Source organism: Lampris incognitus, chromosome 2, assembly GCF_029633865.1.
Source record: "Lampris incognitus isolate fLamInc1 chromosome 2, fLamInc1.hap2, whole genome shotgun sequence".
NCBI classification, from domain to species: domain Eukaryota; kingdom Metazoa; phylum Chordata; class Actinopteri; order Lampriformes; family Lampridae; genus Lampris; species Lampris incognitus.
Genome location: NC_079212.1, coordinates 22,600,484 through 22,616,132, shown reverse-complemented (window position 1 = coordinate 22,616,132; position 15,649 = coordinate 22,600,484). Strand labels below are relative to the sequence as shown.

General features: G+C 45.2%; 1 protein-coding gene across 1 annotated transcript in view; it reads right to left on the bottom strand.

Moving 5' to 3' along the window:
* The window catches only part of rarga (retinoic acid receptor gamma a), a 43,483-nt gene extending 28,043 nt beyond the window's left edge, over window positions 1–15,440 (bottom strand). The window contains exons 1-2 of the mRNA XM_056275529.1: window positions 15,314–15,440; window positions 6,689–7,067 (exon numbers count right to left, since the gene is read on the bottom strand). Of these exons, the coding sequence (XP_056131504.1) occupies window positions 6,689–6,857 (169 nt within the window). The 5' untranslated portion in view covers window positions 6,858–7,067; window positions 15,314–15,440. The remainder of the gene's footprint in view (window positions 1–6,688; window positions 7,068–15,313) is intronic.
* Between the last annotated feature and the right edge of the window lie 209 nt (window positions 15,441–15,649).

The window sequence follows — 15,649 nt, the reverse complement described above, 5'->3', positions numbered from 1 at the left end:
TTCATCTAAATCAGCCCCTCACAATATATCTCTGTGAGATACCTGGTGTGTCACTGAGGGGGAAAATAGGGAAAGTGAGGCCTGAGTTATGGGACAGCCTTATTTTTCAGCTGCCATGTTTACCTCTGTTCATATGCTCATCTCAGTAAAGCTGAACAGAGCTACTTTTCAGAAGACAATCGGTCTTGGCCATCTTTCAGTGAGGTCTTTTTCACTGTTTTTTTTCTCTACCTCCATCTGCACTGTCATGAAATTTTGCTACCCATGTTTTGCAGGAAAAAAGAAGGATCTTTAGTTGCCGAGCCAAAAATATGTACCCCCTCTCTTGTTCCCATAGCCCTGCCCTGTCTCTGTGTGCCCTCCCACGCCTTTTGAGGGCTCATGCCTCCCTTCTCGCCATTGCGCAGTCTTGGTCATGCACGTGCCCACAAAGGCCCATCTGAAAACAAAACCCTCCCACTTTTAATAGTAGCCTCTTTATCTTCATCTGTCATCATGTTAGGGCTGTACTGCAGCCTGTGGCCAATTCAACTTTTTGGACTTTCCAGGACCACACTCAAGTACACATGCAAGCACTTGCACACACGAATAGAGGCAAATACACATCTGCAACCACAAACGCACACATAGATAATCAGACAAACACACACACGTGCACGCGCACGCACACACACACACACACACACATACACACATACATGCATCATGCACACACTCAGACACGTACACAAAGTTTCAGCAAGTTTCCAGCACTTAGGGCAATTGGCTCCCATTGGCAGAAAGGGATAAAGAGAGGAAATCCAAGGTGGAGGCTGAGGAGAAAGAAAAAGGAACTCTAAGTACAGAAGCCTGCAGGGTTAGGTGGATATCATTTGAGGAGTAGATATTCCATTTGCAAACCATTTCACAAAAACTCCCTTGCTGAGACTTTTAAATTGTCTGGAAAAACAGAGTATGACTTTCTGTCCCTTTTTTTTCTTCTTCTTCTTCACTTGTCTGCTCTATCGCAGTCTGCTCTATGAGAATAGAAAAACAAAACAAACAAAAGATAACAAAACAAAACAAGAGGAAACAATTTACAAAAAAGGAGGGGAACACATGACAGAGCTTTCATTTTGAGTCTATTGGTCACCTAGAGAGATGAAAGAGGGAACGTTAGATGATGCAGAGTTGTTTATCAAAGCCTGGGGGGATCGAGGCCCACTGATAGATCAAGGACGCAGTCAAATAGCAACATAACACATACTGACATTACACGCTCATAAGTGCTCAAAAGCATACACACAAAGACAGGCACGCACACACACACACACACACGCAAACACACAGACATGTATAATTCATGTATATATGAACACAGTAATGTATCGTATCTAGTATCTTAAATTAGAAATTTACAGGTTAAAGTCAAAGCAAAACAAATTTGGTGATGGTAGCTCGTTAACAATACTTTTTGGTATTGAAGTCTCCAGTATGAATGCCCGTCACAGCTTAGTTTTCCTCATTTTGGTGTTAGGAAATGTCAATGCAAACAATATTTCAGAATAAAAATGAGCGAGGACAGCTATTTGTTTACATCCTGATCGTTTTCATCAAGCTAGATGACCTCTCTTGCACTGTTGAAAAGGGCCATGACATCAATCCAACCAGGGTTCTTACCATAGACATTTATCTTTAGAGTTTCCCATATGATGTGCCTTTATGGGTGACCTATGCCTTAGTCACATCTATGCATCCACACACAATTACTCAGTTACCACAGCCAGTCACTGCAGTGAGACGTTGACATATATCTTGATTACATCTGTAATGAATTGCAAAATGTTCCATGACTTGAAAGCATGGTCAACAGCTTTTAGAGCTTTTGATCAATAAATTACATCTATTTCTCGTACATAATACTTTTTAAATCCTTGAACATTTTTTCTGTGTATGCTCTCACAACAAGTTCAGTCCATTATCACCGCCTGCCCACGTTATTCTAGTGGAGATCAGTAAATGCCAGTAAGATTGACATAGGAGAAAGATGGATTGGTTTCACTCTTTTTAAGCTCTCGTAAACAAACAGAGAAGTGAACTCTCGGGTCTCTCCTCGGGTCTCTGCAAACCTCAACTGAGTTTCTGAGTTTCACAGCAGAGGTCACCTCAGAGCCGGCAGAGCACAAGTGATTACAAGGGTGGAAATGCAGGATTTGATTTCCTGTGCCTGCAGGGAAGTTTGTGCCTGCAAGGAAGTGGAGGGTAATGGGTCTTTGACTCAAATGTTTTCATATGCATACATGATTCACCCTGTCTCTTTCCTTTCCTTTTCTCCTTCCCGCCGATGAAAAAAATGGAAATACATTACCATAGCATGCAAAGATTTGGAAACGTATGCTGGGAAACACACACACACACACACACACAGGCATCCATACCGCATAATACTATCCTCCATCAAGGGTAGGCTGAAATTCTACACTTTGAATTTCATGAAAAAAAAAAAATTAGGTACAATGTGCTGTTTGTGCTCTGCCGCCCCACCAGTGGAGAAGGCTTCATTCTGCCCATCCTGCTAACGTCCTTCCCTGCTATTCCTCTCCTCCATTTACCGTAACAGTTCCCTTTTTACATTCCCTCTCATACCACATTTCCCACCAAAATGGCTCCTTTTCATAACTCCCTGAGCTCCCTAAGCCAACATGACCTCCTTATGAATTTGAGTTTGTTTGTGCATTGGAGCATGTGCGCATGTGTGTGTGTGTGTCCCTGTGCACGTGAGAAAGAGTGAGTGAAAATGCAATGGGTGTTTTTAATTATGTCACTCTGCATGAAAGTTTTTTTTTTCTGCTGGAACTTTTGGTCTTTTTCATAGCCTGCTTGATTTAGTGAGTGTGTGTGTGTGTGTGTGTGTGTGTGTGTGTGTGTGTGTGTGTGTGTGTGTGTGTGTGTGTGTGTGTGTGTGTGTGTGTAAGCATGTTTGAGCATGTGTGTAAATATGAGTGTGTGTGTCTGCACAGTCATGTCTCTGTGCATGTGTGTGCATGAAGATGGGTGTACACATGCACACCTGCCAGATAGCGTGCTAATGGGTGTGCTATGGGTGTGCGCGTGCGTGTGCGTGTGTGCGTGCGTGTGTGTGTGTGTGTGTGTGTGTGTGTGTGGTGTTGAAATCACAGCACACTCTTTTTATCAACTACACGGCTGTTCTCCTTGTCCCCATCAGGGGCACCATTGAGCAGAGTAGGGCAGCTTTTACACAAGTCTGAACAGGCTGTTCATTCCATTCTATTAATACAATACTTTGTATTCCATCACACTTGGATGCATCTCTGCCTCTCACAGCTCAAATGTTTATTGGCTTTCCTTTTCCATCACTTAGTAATAAACTAAAAACTACTGCTTTTACGGTAAGGAGGAGCCTAGAGGAAGACTTTGGCTTTTCGTCCAGGCCATGTGGACTGAAGGAAATGACCCACTAGCTTTTCAAAACATCCCCGTGGCTGGGTTTGGGGGCCAGAGCTCCGGCCCTCATTGGTGAAAGCTTAGAGAGGTGTTTCAGGGCTCAGTGGTGATGTTATCACATAGTAAGTAGCCTTAATGGGCTTCCAACTGTTTGTTTGAAGGGTTCCCATAATGACAGGGATCAACTGATAACGGCCTCCGCTACGCGCTGCGCAGAGCCGTCAAACTCTCTCATGGAGGAACACGCGCCTTTGCACACACACACACACACGCAAAAAACACAGGATGGAAGTCCTTTGGCACACCCATCTACTCTACCAAACTCATTCATAAATGACTTGGACCCAGGGAGCCTTAAAGTGGCACTTTTGCCCCACACATTTTCCGGTAAGAATACAGATCGCCTACTATCTCTGCTTGTGCAAACACAGCCTCCACCACCACCGCCGATACCCAACCCTCTCACCAACCCATCCTCTTTCGTCTCTTCCCTCCGCTGTGCAAAACAGGTATTTCCAAAGCTCCTGTGCCAAAACAGAGCAGCGCCGTGGGAGGTGCTCCAACCTGTCGACATAGCTAGTCTGCCTGCCTACACACCCAACAAAGGTAGGCGTCACCCGGGCTACCTTTCTCAAAGCAATTACGCACGGAGCTCTGAAGCTAGGCAAGAATGCAGTGCTTTTTAACACACACAGACACACTCGTTCGCACAAACAGAAACCTCCCCTGTGCTGCTCCCATTATGTGGAAGGTATTTTCTCAGTCTGGTCCACAGACAGCTCTGACAACAATGAGCGGGCTTGTTAAGCCAGCTCCTGAAGATGAAAAAGAAGGGGAAAAAAAAAACAGGGCCAGCGGAATGTCTGAACCAAGGCCCTTTGTTTTCCACGCTAACGTTTTAAAAAGGGCCCGGAATGGGAATGTTGCCTGTAAAACAACTTGTAACATGCCTTGTCTCAAAAGAATGTCAATCTCCATCCTCACAGCTGGGTCGGAGCTAATTGTGACAATGATCCCGTCTTAAACTTTGACCTCAGATTGGTTTAAGCCTCGACACAGTCATGTACTCCATAACCCTGGTGAACGATACCACCACCAGTGTTGATGTGTCAATACAAGCGTTCATGTATGAAGCTCTCAAGCATGTGGTTGCCTGCATCTGATGTGCTTTGATACTTGTTTTTGTTTAAACCCATGCCAGGATAAAAACCAAAAAAAATCTATTTGTGAGAGCAGTGGCATTTCATTTTGTGTCAAGAGTGTTTCTAATTTTTAAGATGAAAGCAAAGCTGTGTGTGTGTGTGTGTGTGTGTGTGTGTGTGTGTGTGTGTGTGTGTGTGTGTGTGTGTGTGTGTGTGTGTGTGTGTGTGTGTGTGTGTGTGTGTGTTTGTTTGTTTTAGTGTCTGGTGTGTTTGTGAGCAAATGCACGTTTGAGCTTGTGACTGCTGGTGTGTGTATATGTGTGTCTGTGTGTCAGTCTGTGTATGAATGTGTGCTTGTGTGTTTTCCTAGCAGGGTGTGTTCTTGGATTCCACCACACTAGGACATTACCCCCGGCTGCTCTCTCTCTCCTTTTTTTAACTCTCACAAGAGCTCTCTCTCTCTCGCTCTATCTCTCTCTCGCTCTCTCTCTCTCTCTCTCTCTCGCTCTCTCGCTCTCTCTCTCTCGCTCTCTCGCTCTCTCTCTCTCTCTCTCTCTCTGGTTCTGTGAAAATACCTTGAGGATTAGGTGGGCAGTGGTAAGGGGGGAGGTAGTGATTGACGGCTGAAAGGGTGTAGAAGTGCTCAGGCATGCTGTGGGGAGAGAGAGAAGGGGACTGCATACACAGACGGGGGCACACAAGCCCTCTACTCAGCTGTTGCCACCCACACCCATTATAGCCCCACCACTACCCACCACCCCTTTAGCACAGCACCCAGATAAGATTTCAAATAACTCCAGCTTACCTTTACCCTGTGCCTAACCCTAGATTCAATGAAAATGTTCCGTCCTTGCTTTCTTTCAATGTCTCTCTCTCTCTCGCTCTCTCTCTCTCTCTCTCTCTCACTATCACAGTGATCGGAGCTGAGGATAGTACAGCGAAACTACACAAATAACATATCCTGATCTAAAAGCCTGATGCCGATTAAAAAAATAATAATAATAATAATGTCTTTACGAGAAACATTCTTACTTTCAAGGTTAACTTTCCTAAATGACTCCAACAATATCGGGTCCAATTGAAAGTGTTTCAAAACAAACAGGTGACTTTGAATGATGAGTAGCACATGTTAGCAGTCGCTAAAATCCAGCCAGCCTTTTTTATTTTTCATGACAGACAAACTCTATAGATTGCCAACAATCTCCTCTTTGTGCTCAGCGTTCCATACATCAACCCCTCCAACCTCTTCAGTAGACAACAGTGCCCTCTGTGGCCATCTTGGAAACAAAAGTAACAGTGCAAGGGAATGCAGCAGTGGTTCAAGTATTTAACACTTATTTCCACATTTGAATTTCCAAACCCACCTCTAGCTCACCTTTCTAGTTGGTGAAACCCAACAGGCCTGTGTATATCTCCCCGTCATTCATTTCTCTAAGCAAGGTTTTCCAAATGATGGGCGGTACACCCAGTATAAAAAAAGAAAAAAGAAAAGAGTCAGAGATCTTCTTGAGTTGCACATTAAGGCTCATCTTCAAATATTTGTTGTATTTTCAAATGTTTGTTGACAGTCACACCACTCACCACCTCACACAAAAGGAATGTTGTTTTGTCTCTCATTACAGACTTGTGGGTTGCCTGCTTTACAAAAGCTCTGTGAGTGGTCCAGAGGCACACACACACACACATACAGACACAGGCTAACCATCCCAGCCAGCCAGAGTACGTGGTTGGAACCACACCATCTACAAGCATCTATAGGAAAACCACAGCAATCATTGATGGAATTGGACTTTATTCTCCTGGTTTCTGGTACTTACCCTATATCACAAACAGACCCTAAAGTTTTCCATTTCCACAAAATTGCACATAATGAAGTGGAATTTAGAGGTAACAGTTTCCTCTTTCCACTGGATTTATGAATGGCCAAATTGTATAGCATGATTTTTCTGAAAGGAAGGTATAGGCCCTTATGCACTGTTACGAATGAAATGGATAGTGTTATACTAACACTACACACAAATCCCTACACACACACACGCATGCACACATGCGCACATACACATACAACTTTGTGCGAGCACAATTCACAGAAAATTACTTACAGAGAGCAGCCATCTCTTTGGGCAGGTCAGCGCCGAATCTCCCAAACAAGCTGCTATTGGCCAGCAAGTCAAAGGGGGAGTGGCTTCTCATGGAGTTGAAGGCGAATGGGTAGACGGCAGGTGGGAAGCCGGTCATGTGACCCACCTGCCGTTCCCTGTTGGTAGCCATGGCGATACGGCACCCAGAGGTCCGCAATGAGCTGCTGGGTAAGGGGTGGGGGGTGGGGGTTGCTCTCACAACACCTGGAAATCCCCAGTAAACCTGGAATCCTATTCCCTCTGAAGCCTCTCAGGATGTGGGGAATGGATGAAGAATGATGGGGCCTCTGGTTAGCCAATGGAAGGATGGACTCCGCTTCAAAACAATCATCCAATTCACCTTTTTGGGGCAGAGAAGAGAGAGAGATGTTATTCCAAAATCATAAATTCACCACATAAAGCACACGAATGAAAATGCTTCTGATGATATTGGCATGGATGTGATGATACAATCAGAAGTTTTTATCCAGAGCCGCTTCATATTCCAAACACACAATTTACCTCACGTCAACCCTGGGGCTTGAGCCTTCTCATTTCTGGGACAAAGAAGAGTTTATCCCCAATGTTAATGTAAGAAGGATGTGTAAACCTCATAATAACAGGTATGAGAGAATGGCAGAAAAAGGAAGGCAGGAAGGAGGGAAGAACAAAAATCAACACAGATAAAGATGTGAGAGGAGAAAGAGTGAGTGAGCAGTGAGGCGAAAAGCCAGAAAAACTGGGACTTAGTGAGGGGAAAAGAAAATAAGAGAGAAATTTGGAAAAAAAAGTTATGGCAAGGGGGGGTGGTGAGAGAGAGAGAGAGAGAGAGAGAGAGAGAGAGAGAGAGAGAGAGAGAGAGAGAGAGAGAGAGAGAGAGAGAGAGAGAGAGAGAGAGAGAGAGAGAGAGAGAGAGCTCTTGTTCATGCAGTTTTGAAAAGCTTCCAAACTTCTACAGTGATTCCAGGCTATGCCATATGATTTAAATCACCAGAACTCTGCTATAAAGAGCTCCTCTGTTCCTGTTGCCAGCCTAACACAGCAGCCTGCCTCTCTGCCTTTCTCCCCCAGGACCAGAGGCCCAGACACAGGGTCCACAGCATGGGGGGGGGGGGTTGAAGGGGTGGCAGATTGGGGGCAGTGTGTGTTCCTGTGTGTGAGCCTGTGTGTGTGTGTGTGTGTGGGTGTGTGGGTGTGTGGGTGTGTGGGTGTGGGTGTGTGTGTGTGTGGGATGGGGGGATTCAGTGGTTGCTAACTGCTGCTGTCACTTCCAACCTTCTTCTCCTGCAGGTCAGGCTCCCATCCCACAGAATAATCTAGGCCCTAAACCTCCTGCTGGCCTCTTGTCACTTTGACTCCCCCACCTTGGGTATGGATAAGGCGGGCCTGACTTGTGGACAAGGCTCCAGTTATGCCCCACCATTGAGCGCTCGCTGAACACAGGGAAAATAAAGCGCTCTGTCTCGTTAAGGCCTAGCGCCCTCCCATTCCATTTTTTCTCTCCTTTTGCTTCCCTAGTGTGATTTTATGAGTGGGTGGTGTGATCGGCTTGTTTTTTAAATGTGGTTTTGAAAAAGAGCAGAGCCAAGGAATTTGGAACTGCTGTGGCTTGTGAATCCGGGGGAAAAGACAGGGAAAAATCTTGGTAATGAATTTGGTATAAACAAAGAAAAAGGGGGGAAAAAAGATCTAAGGCTGAACTGCTGAACTGAGCGAAACGCAGAGAGGCACAGTGACAAGGTCTGGGCACTGGGGGGCACTAAGGGGTGGCGCTGTGCCCAGAAAAAAAAATCTTTCCACACGCACACACGTGTGCCACACAAAGTCTGCAGCACTCACGCTCGCACATACACACACATGAACTCATGGACTCACACCCCCAAAAAACTCCATATATGTGTAAGAACACTCACACCACACACACACACACACCCCTCACCCCCCCCTTGCCTTTTCCAGGGCTCTGGCTCCCTCCCTGCCTCTCTTTCTGGCTCTTTCTCTTTCAACAGAGCCAGTTAATTACACCCTACTGCTGCAGGCAGCTTCAAACCACCACTAATTTAGAGTTCCATTACAGTAAACTGTTCCACATGTGCATCCAGAGCCCAGGCAGGCTCGGGTGGCCACGTTTCAGGAAGGAGCAGCCGCCGATAGGCACCCACCCCCATCCTGCCAACGCAGCCATACTACCATCTCTCTCTCTCGCACTCCCTCTTACTTTCTGGCTTTCTCTTCCTCCTTTCAGTATGTTTCTCATCCAGTTGTCCCTCCACTGCCCCCCCTCCCATTTTCTAACCCACACCACCTCTGAATAAAGCCTATATAATCATATCCTTATACCCTACCTACACCCCCTCCTCCTTCCGTCTCCCCCTCATTCTGCTGCTTATACAACTTGTACCATGACCCTGTGGAGCCGTTCCACTGTGTGGCTAACACACAAGAACATCACTACAGATTTCACAGTGGGCCTAATGGGAGGAGAGGTCCAGACTGGAAAAACAAAACTGCCAACAACGCACAGGCTCATAATATCTGTGCAGTGTGTGCGTGTGTGTGTGCGTGTGTGTGTGTGTGTGTGCGTGTGTGCGTGTGTGTTACGAGTATGTACTTGGCCGGTGTTTGCCCTGTTTGGGTATCTGCCTCATGAACTCAGCCCAGGCCCCATAAAGCCAGTGCACTCTGTCTAGAAGTGCTGGGAGAAAGAAAACGAGTGATGAAGAGAAAGGAAGAAAGAAAGCGGGTGTGAGAAAGAAAGGGATTATGGCAGAGGGCATGGCTGCAGGCATGTGCCTTGCATATTCCCAGAGGAAGTCTGGTGGAGACGAAAAAAAAAAAAAACAGCAGCATACGAATGAAGCCAGAGAGGCCCTTGCCCCTACCATCTTTGGAGAAGCCTACCTGAGCACCTACTGTAACTCACATAAGGACAGATGCCCAGCTATGCTCACACATATTTCAGTGCTCTTACATCTACTGTGGCCTACATCAACACTGCAGGGATCACGGGATGAAAGGCGGGGGGGGGGTATAGTGGCAAAGAAAAAGGGCCGGCAGAACAAGCATTTTAAAAAGTGTAAAACTGAAAGAAAGAAAGAAAGAAAGAAAGAGCAGTTTTGCAACGAGAGCCTATTGAAAAAGCCTTATTGCCCCTCTCTCACTCTCTAAACACAATAATGAATTAATAAAAGAGTTGGCGCCAGTGTTTTTTAATGAGTCACATCAGCCCAGCAGCTTTTTTACAGAGCCATTTGTGTTTTTATGTTGGGCCCTGTGGTAGGCTGACTTCGCCAGCCTGTCTGGGGCTATAAGGAATAAGGGGAATTTGGAGTGACCTCATCCCCCCGTTAGCAAGGGCCAAATGGGCATGGAGGGCCTCCCCACTTCCCCTGAGCCTGGGGGGCACACAGGAGGCGGTGGCAGGCGGACAGCGGAGGGACAGAGGCAGGCAGGCAAGCAGCAGCACAGCCAGTGATGGGTGGGTTCGGCTCCAGCGTAGGGACTTTCCATCATTCCCTAAGACATGCACTGCAGCAGTTTAAATTTAGTTAAGTCGTGTCTGTAAACACTGGCACTTCAGACCTCTCTGTATTTCATCGCGTTGAAACAGGCGGATTGGTTCAATTTGACATGACCCATTGATCTTATCGAGATAAAATGCCTCGTAGCAAATGATATGAAAACAATAAAGCCCACGAATTTGAAACGGTGCCACACGACAGCGCAAGCTAGGCGAGAGATGGCTCCTTTGTTGTTTTGTTTGTTTGTGGAAGAGTGCAGATTTCATCAAACAGGGCGCAGAGAGCAGAAAGAGAACGGAGAGCGAGAGAAAGTATCGTTCCCACAGATTGAATGTCCGTCAAACAAAGGGTATCGAATCCTGTGTGAGCAAAACAACAATTGTGCCCTAACCATTGTGACAAAGCGAAGGCCCCCTCAGGCAATAAGAACTGAAGTCAAACACAACAAATAAATCACGGCATCTCAGGAAGCTCCGCACCGCACAGCCGAGGGAGGAGATTGGTTTCTACTCAGCAGAAGAAACCACAGGTGATTACACTGCAAATATGAGCAGGACTCTGGGTGCCATGGCTGCCATGGTCCGTTTACCATTGTGTGTTTGCTCCCTCCTTTTGAGGAAAACATAGCAACACAGCAGCCTCAACTGTGTATTGTCATAATGAGACATGCTGTTTGTTATGTGTTCGTTCGAGTTAATGGAGCTATATTTTTTCTCTGGCTCATGTTACCCCCCAGGGTTACGCAACCTCTTCTTTTCATCCCTTTTCCAACAAGGACTTGTGTAGCGCTTATAGATTTTGTGTAGGGTTTCCTGAGCCTCCCTATAACTTTCCTATATGAAAATGTTTAAAAGCTTTCTTCAAGGTCAAGTAAAACTATGTGTCAATCAAACAAGGGGAGCAGCAAGCCAAAACCTTTACTGAAAGGACTGGGTGAATCTTACATTCACAGCCTCGAGATAAATGAACTTTGCCATGTATCCTGGCAGGGAAAGCTGAGAAGAATCGCAGAGACCTCTCCCTCTTTTTCACCCTCTGACTTGCCCGCTCCTGTTGATTTCCCCACACAAAACTGTGCATGTTCTCCAAGCAGAGTATTGCGACAGTCGACGTTGTAGAATGATTTACGTTACAGGAAATGTAGACTTAAGGATGAGACTTATGTTTAAGTGGCGGGTCATGGAGGTGGGGGGGGGGGTCAGAGTAGCACATCAGTGAAACAATGGCTTTTGTGAGACAACTATCCAAAACCTAGTCGACAGATTGGCTTTCTCAATCTTTCTGGTGCAAATTGAATCGTTTATGTCATCATTGCTTCATATGCCCACAGAGAGGCACCGGGGATTGGGCATGAAACTCGGAACAATCAAAGATAAATTAAAAATGCGCACGGCGACAGAGAACGATGAGAGTGTAATCCGATCTTGCTGGCATCAGCGGCACTCTGGCTGCGAGTTATATCGTCAACACAGTTTATAAACTGATGTAAAGCTGACAGCTCCCATTCTCCCAGCCAGCACCTTGTTAATGGCCCTGAGAGAGACAGCTATTGACAGATGGCCCTCTGTCTCCCAATAGCACTGCATTCCATCAACTCAAACTTGTTTGACATCTGCCTACTCTTGGCAGCACACACATACTTGCTTACACCAACAATGCTAACCACTACCTTTGTGAAATCATTTGTCAACTGAAAAGAATTGTCTCATGAGTGTGTCAGAAGGGAGCATTATTAGGTAATCTTTCTGTTTTTATTTACTCATAAATCAGCATTGTCACACATCATCAGTACCCCCTTTTTTTTCTTTTTTTCTTTTTTATCTATTTCAGTATAGTCCCAGGGAACAGAGTCTGTTGCTTTGCAATAGTGGAGAAAAGTATGGAAATACTGACAATTCACATGGAGACATAAAACACTTTGTGACATGATGAAGTCATACCAACAGCTCGCTGTTTCCATGATGTGGTAGGGCTCGTTAGAGCGCTCAACATGGAGACTCCAGCTCGTCCAACAAAACGGGGGGGGGGGACAGCAGGATTAGGGTAAAGTAGCACGGGAGGGACAAGAAACCCTTAAGACAAGACAGTGAGACAGATACTAGACATTTTGAGAGGGGAAAGAGAAAGGCAAAGAGACACAGACTAAAATGAGAGCCAGCAATATGGTGGCTAGTGGTCCAATCTTGATGCAGCAACTGTTGAATAGCATTTACCGATGCTGTGATTCAGAGAAATTTACAAGGCCTGTTGTAACTTTAATGTTTCTTCTCTTCACTTCACAAGGGGGGGAAAAAATCCCTCTCTGTGAAAAGAGATGAATAATGGATTTGGTCTCAATACCACTGCTTTTAGCTCCAGGAGTAAGTGCAAATCTCTAAAAAAGAAACAATACAGCCAACCTGGCTCAAACAAAGAATATGGAATATGGAAAACTGTATTATGCACACAACACACACACACACACACAAGCATGCACTCAAGCAGCTGCGCGCACGCACACACACACACACTAGCATGCACTCAAGCAGCCATGCACACACACACACACACACAAGCATGCACTCAAGCAGCCGTGCATACACACACACACACACACACACACACACACACACACACACACACACACACACACACACACACACACACACAAGCATGCACTCAAGCAGCCGTGCATACATACACACACACACACACACACACACACAAGCACACACATGGACGTGGGCACATGCACACACACACACACAAGTACACACAAGAACACATGTACACACAAAAGTTTGCACACGAAGATCTTTTAATGAGGGTTAAGAGGCAGGCATGATAAAGTATATCCTCACAATCAGAGCTGCACACCTGCAAAAATAGACACAGGAAATGGCATGCAGATAGTTTCCATGTTAATTATAGTGAAGTAATGGGGAGTATCCCCCCAGCTCTCTTAAAACCACCTGTCCAGCCCCTCCCAACTAGTTTGACTTAAATGTTATAGAAATTCCTGAAAGACAGGTATCAACAACTCCCAGATTTACCGCTCAAAGTCATGTCTCAGAAAAAAAAGAACTGTTTGCATTTTTTTACCACATAAATGACTCAGACTTTGTGTGCCAACAAGTCTTTGATATTTATTCCCCCTAATTACTCGGCATTATACATTTCGCAATAAAAATAATGGAAATTCACCTCATGGTAATGTAATCAACGCCATTGTGAAATTTAATACTTCCCCCATAATAACTGGTTAAATAATCTGCTAAAAAAAATCTGTGAAAAGTATAAATGTATTTCTTGTTTTCCTCTGTGTTTTACCCTTTTCATCCAAGTCAGAAATATTTATACTTTTTTATGCACAAATGATGACAAAACTTAATTTTGTGCAAGAGGCTAAAGAACCATGTTCCAACCTGTCGACACTTTTACAATGAAAAAGGGGGGGGGGCTTTGTTTCTTTTGTTCCTCAGCAGTTATTTTGGTGAAGACACCTTTGATCAGTGTGTTGTTAATAGATGTTTATCTGTTGCAGGTAAACGTGAGCTGTGTTCTTACCATTTGAAGCCTACCTGTTGTCTGACATCTGAACTACCAGTCTGCTAAAAATCAAAAAGGAAGAGCGGTTCTGATGAAGCTGACATAGTTGGCAATACCTAACACTTGAGCAAACATCAGCAACTAAACATGCCGAATACAGCCTATAACTCACACCGAAGCTGGTCGTAGATCCAAACCTATAATTGTTACTGTCGCTGAACAAAGGTGTAATGATCACGATGTATAGCATAGACTTTGTATAAATCCCAAACTGCTGTATGATGTATATGAGCGTTTCACTCAGAAAGACCCATGGGTGGAGCTCTAGGGAACACAGAAATATTACTCTGCTTTTGTAGATGAACTCTGTTTTCCTCAACTCCAGATGTCATCGATTAAAGAGTAAAATTGATAGGAAGACCATATGACAGAGGACGGCGACACGGATATCATGGGCCTTCCACAGGTTTCCCTCATTCGGCAGTGTGAGGGCTGAAAAACCATTCAGTTCTCACACTTATATCACGTATGCCAGGGGGAAAGACCCGGCGCAAAGCAGGTGCAAAGTCAAAGAGGTCCAGCTGCAGTGGGACAAACTGATTTAAGGTTACCTAACCAGCCAGACACTTCATGAACAAAAGCAAAACGCTGTGGGACAGCCACATTGTGGGGGGAACAGGAGACAGAGAGAGAGAACATCATGGTTGCCTGTCAGGTACCTGATCTGTATCCGATAGCCAAATCACGCAAGACTTGGTGTGTGCTGTGTGTCTGTTTCGCCTGTTGATACCTGCGTCGTTGTAACAAGTGGAACCTGTTAACCCAGGTAACACCATCACAGATATAAAACCCTCAATGAGACTGCCACTACATAAACTTCCATGTAAACTGTGCCCAGAGCTAGAGACACCCCTCACTTCCCCGAAGAATGATCCTCCCCTGTTTTGCTGATGACAAACAATGCTCTTCTTCCCCACGCATTCATATATTAGTAAGAAAGAAAGCGGTTCAAGGATTGGTCACTGTGCTTAGCTACACACATTCAAACAGATCAAACACACGCGAGCACTTACACACACACACGCACACACACACACATACGCACACATATGCTAATAATAAAAAGCTCCACAGGCACTGGGTAATGCTTGAAACACTCGCTAACAAGCACACATGTGCGCACAGGCACACACAGGCGCACACTCCCAGACAAACAAACACACATGCCGGGAATACACTCATATCCTCAAATATGTGCTCAAACACTTACTCTCAAAGACAGACACAAACAAACTAAACAATCGTAGGCAAACAAACCAATCGAGACAGAAAGGCAGTCTTTATGCTAGAAATAATGGATTTAGGGAGACCGGCGTTACTCTTCTTAACGTGACTCAAGCACCTTTAATTAAAACTTTCAACTGATTCACCCACCCACCCCTCCACACACAAAAAACCCACTCTTTCTCTCTCTCCCACTCTGTTAACAGAGGGAATGTAAGAAAAGGTAAGAAAACGAAGGCTATACTGTGTCAGAAGGTCTTTATCATTTACTTACCGGCTCTGTTGTTGATGTGACAGAGGAATAGATGAAGTACTTGGCGGAGCGGACTGATGAGCAGACCAAGAAGAGGAAAAGGAGAAAAGATTTGTGTACGCTCATCAGAGTCCCTCTGACAGCAAAGACAAAGTAGCAGTGAGGCTCTCTCTCTCACACTCCCCCTCTTGCACTCTCTCTCCTCCTCTCTCTCTCTCTTTCTCTCTCTCTCTCTCTCTCTCTCTCTCTCTCTCTCAAAATCACTCTTTCACTCCTTCAACACAGACACAGACACACACACTCTCTCTCTCTCTCTCCCTCTCTCTCTCTTTCCATCTCCTTCCCTAAGAAATAATT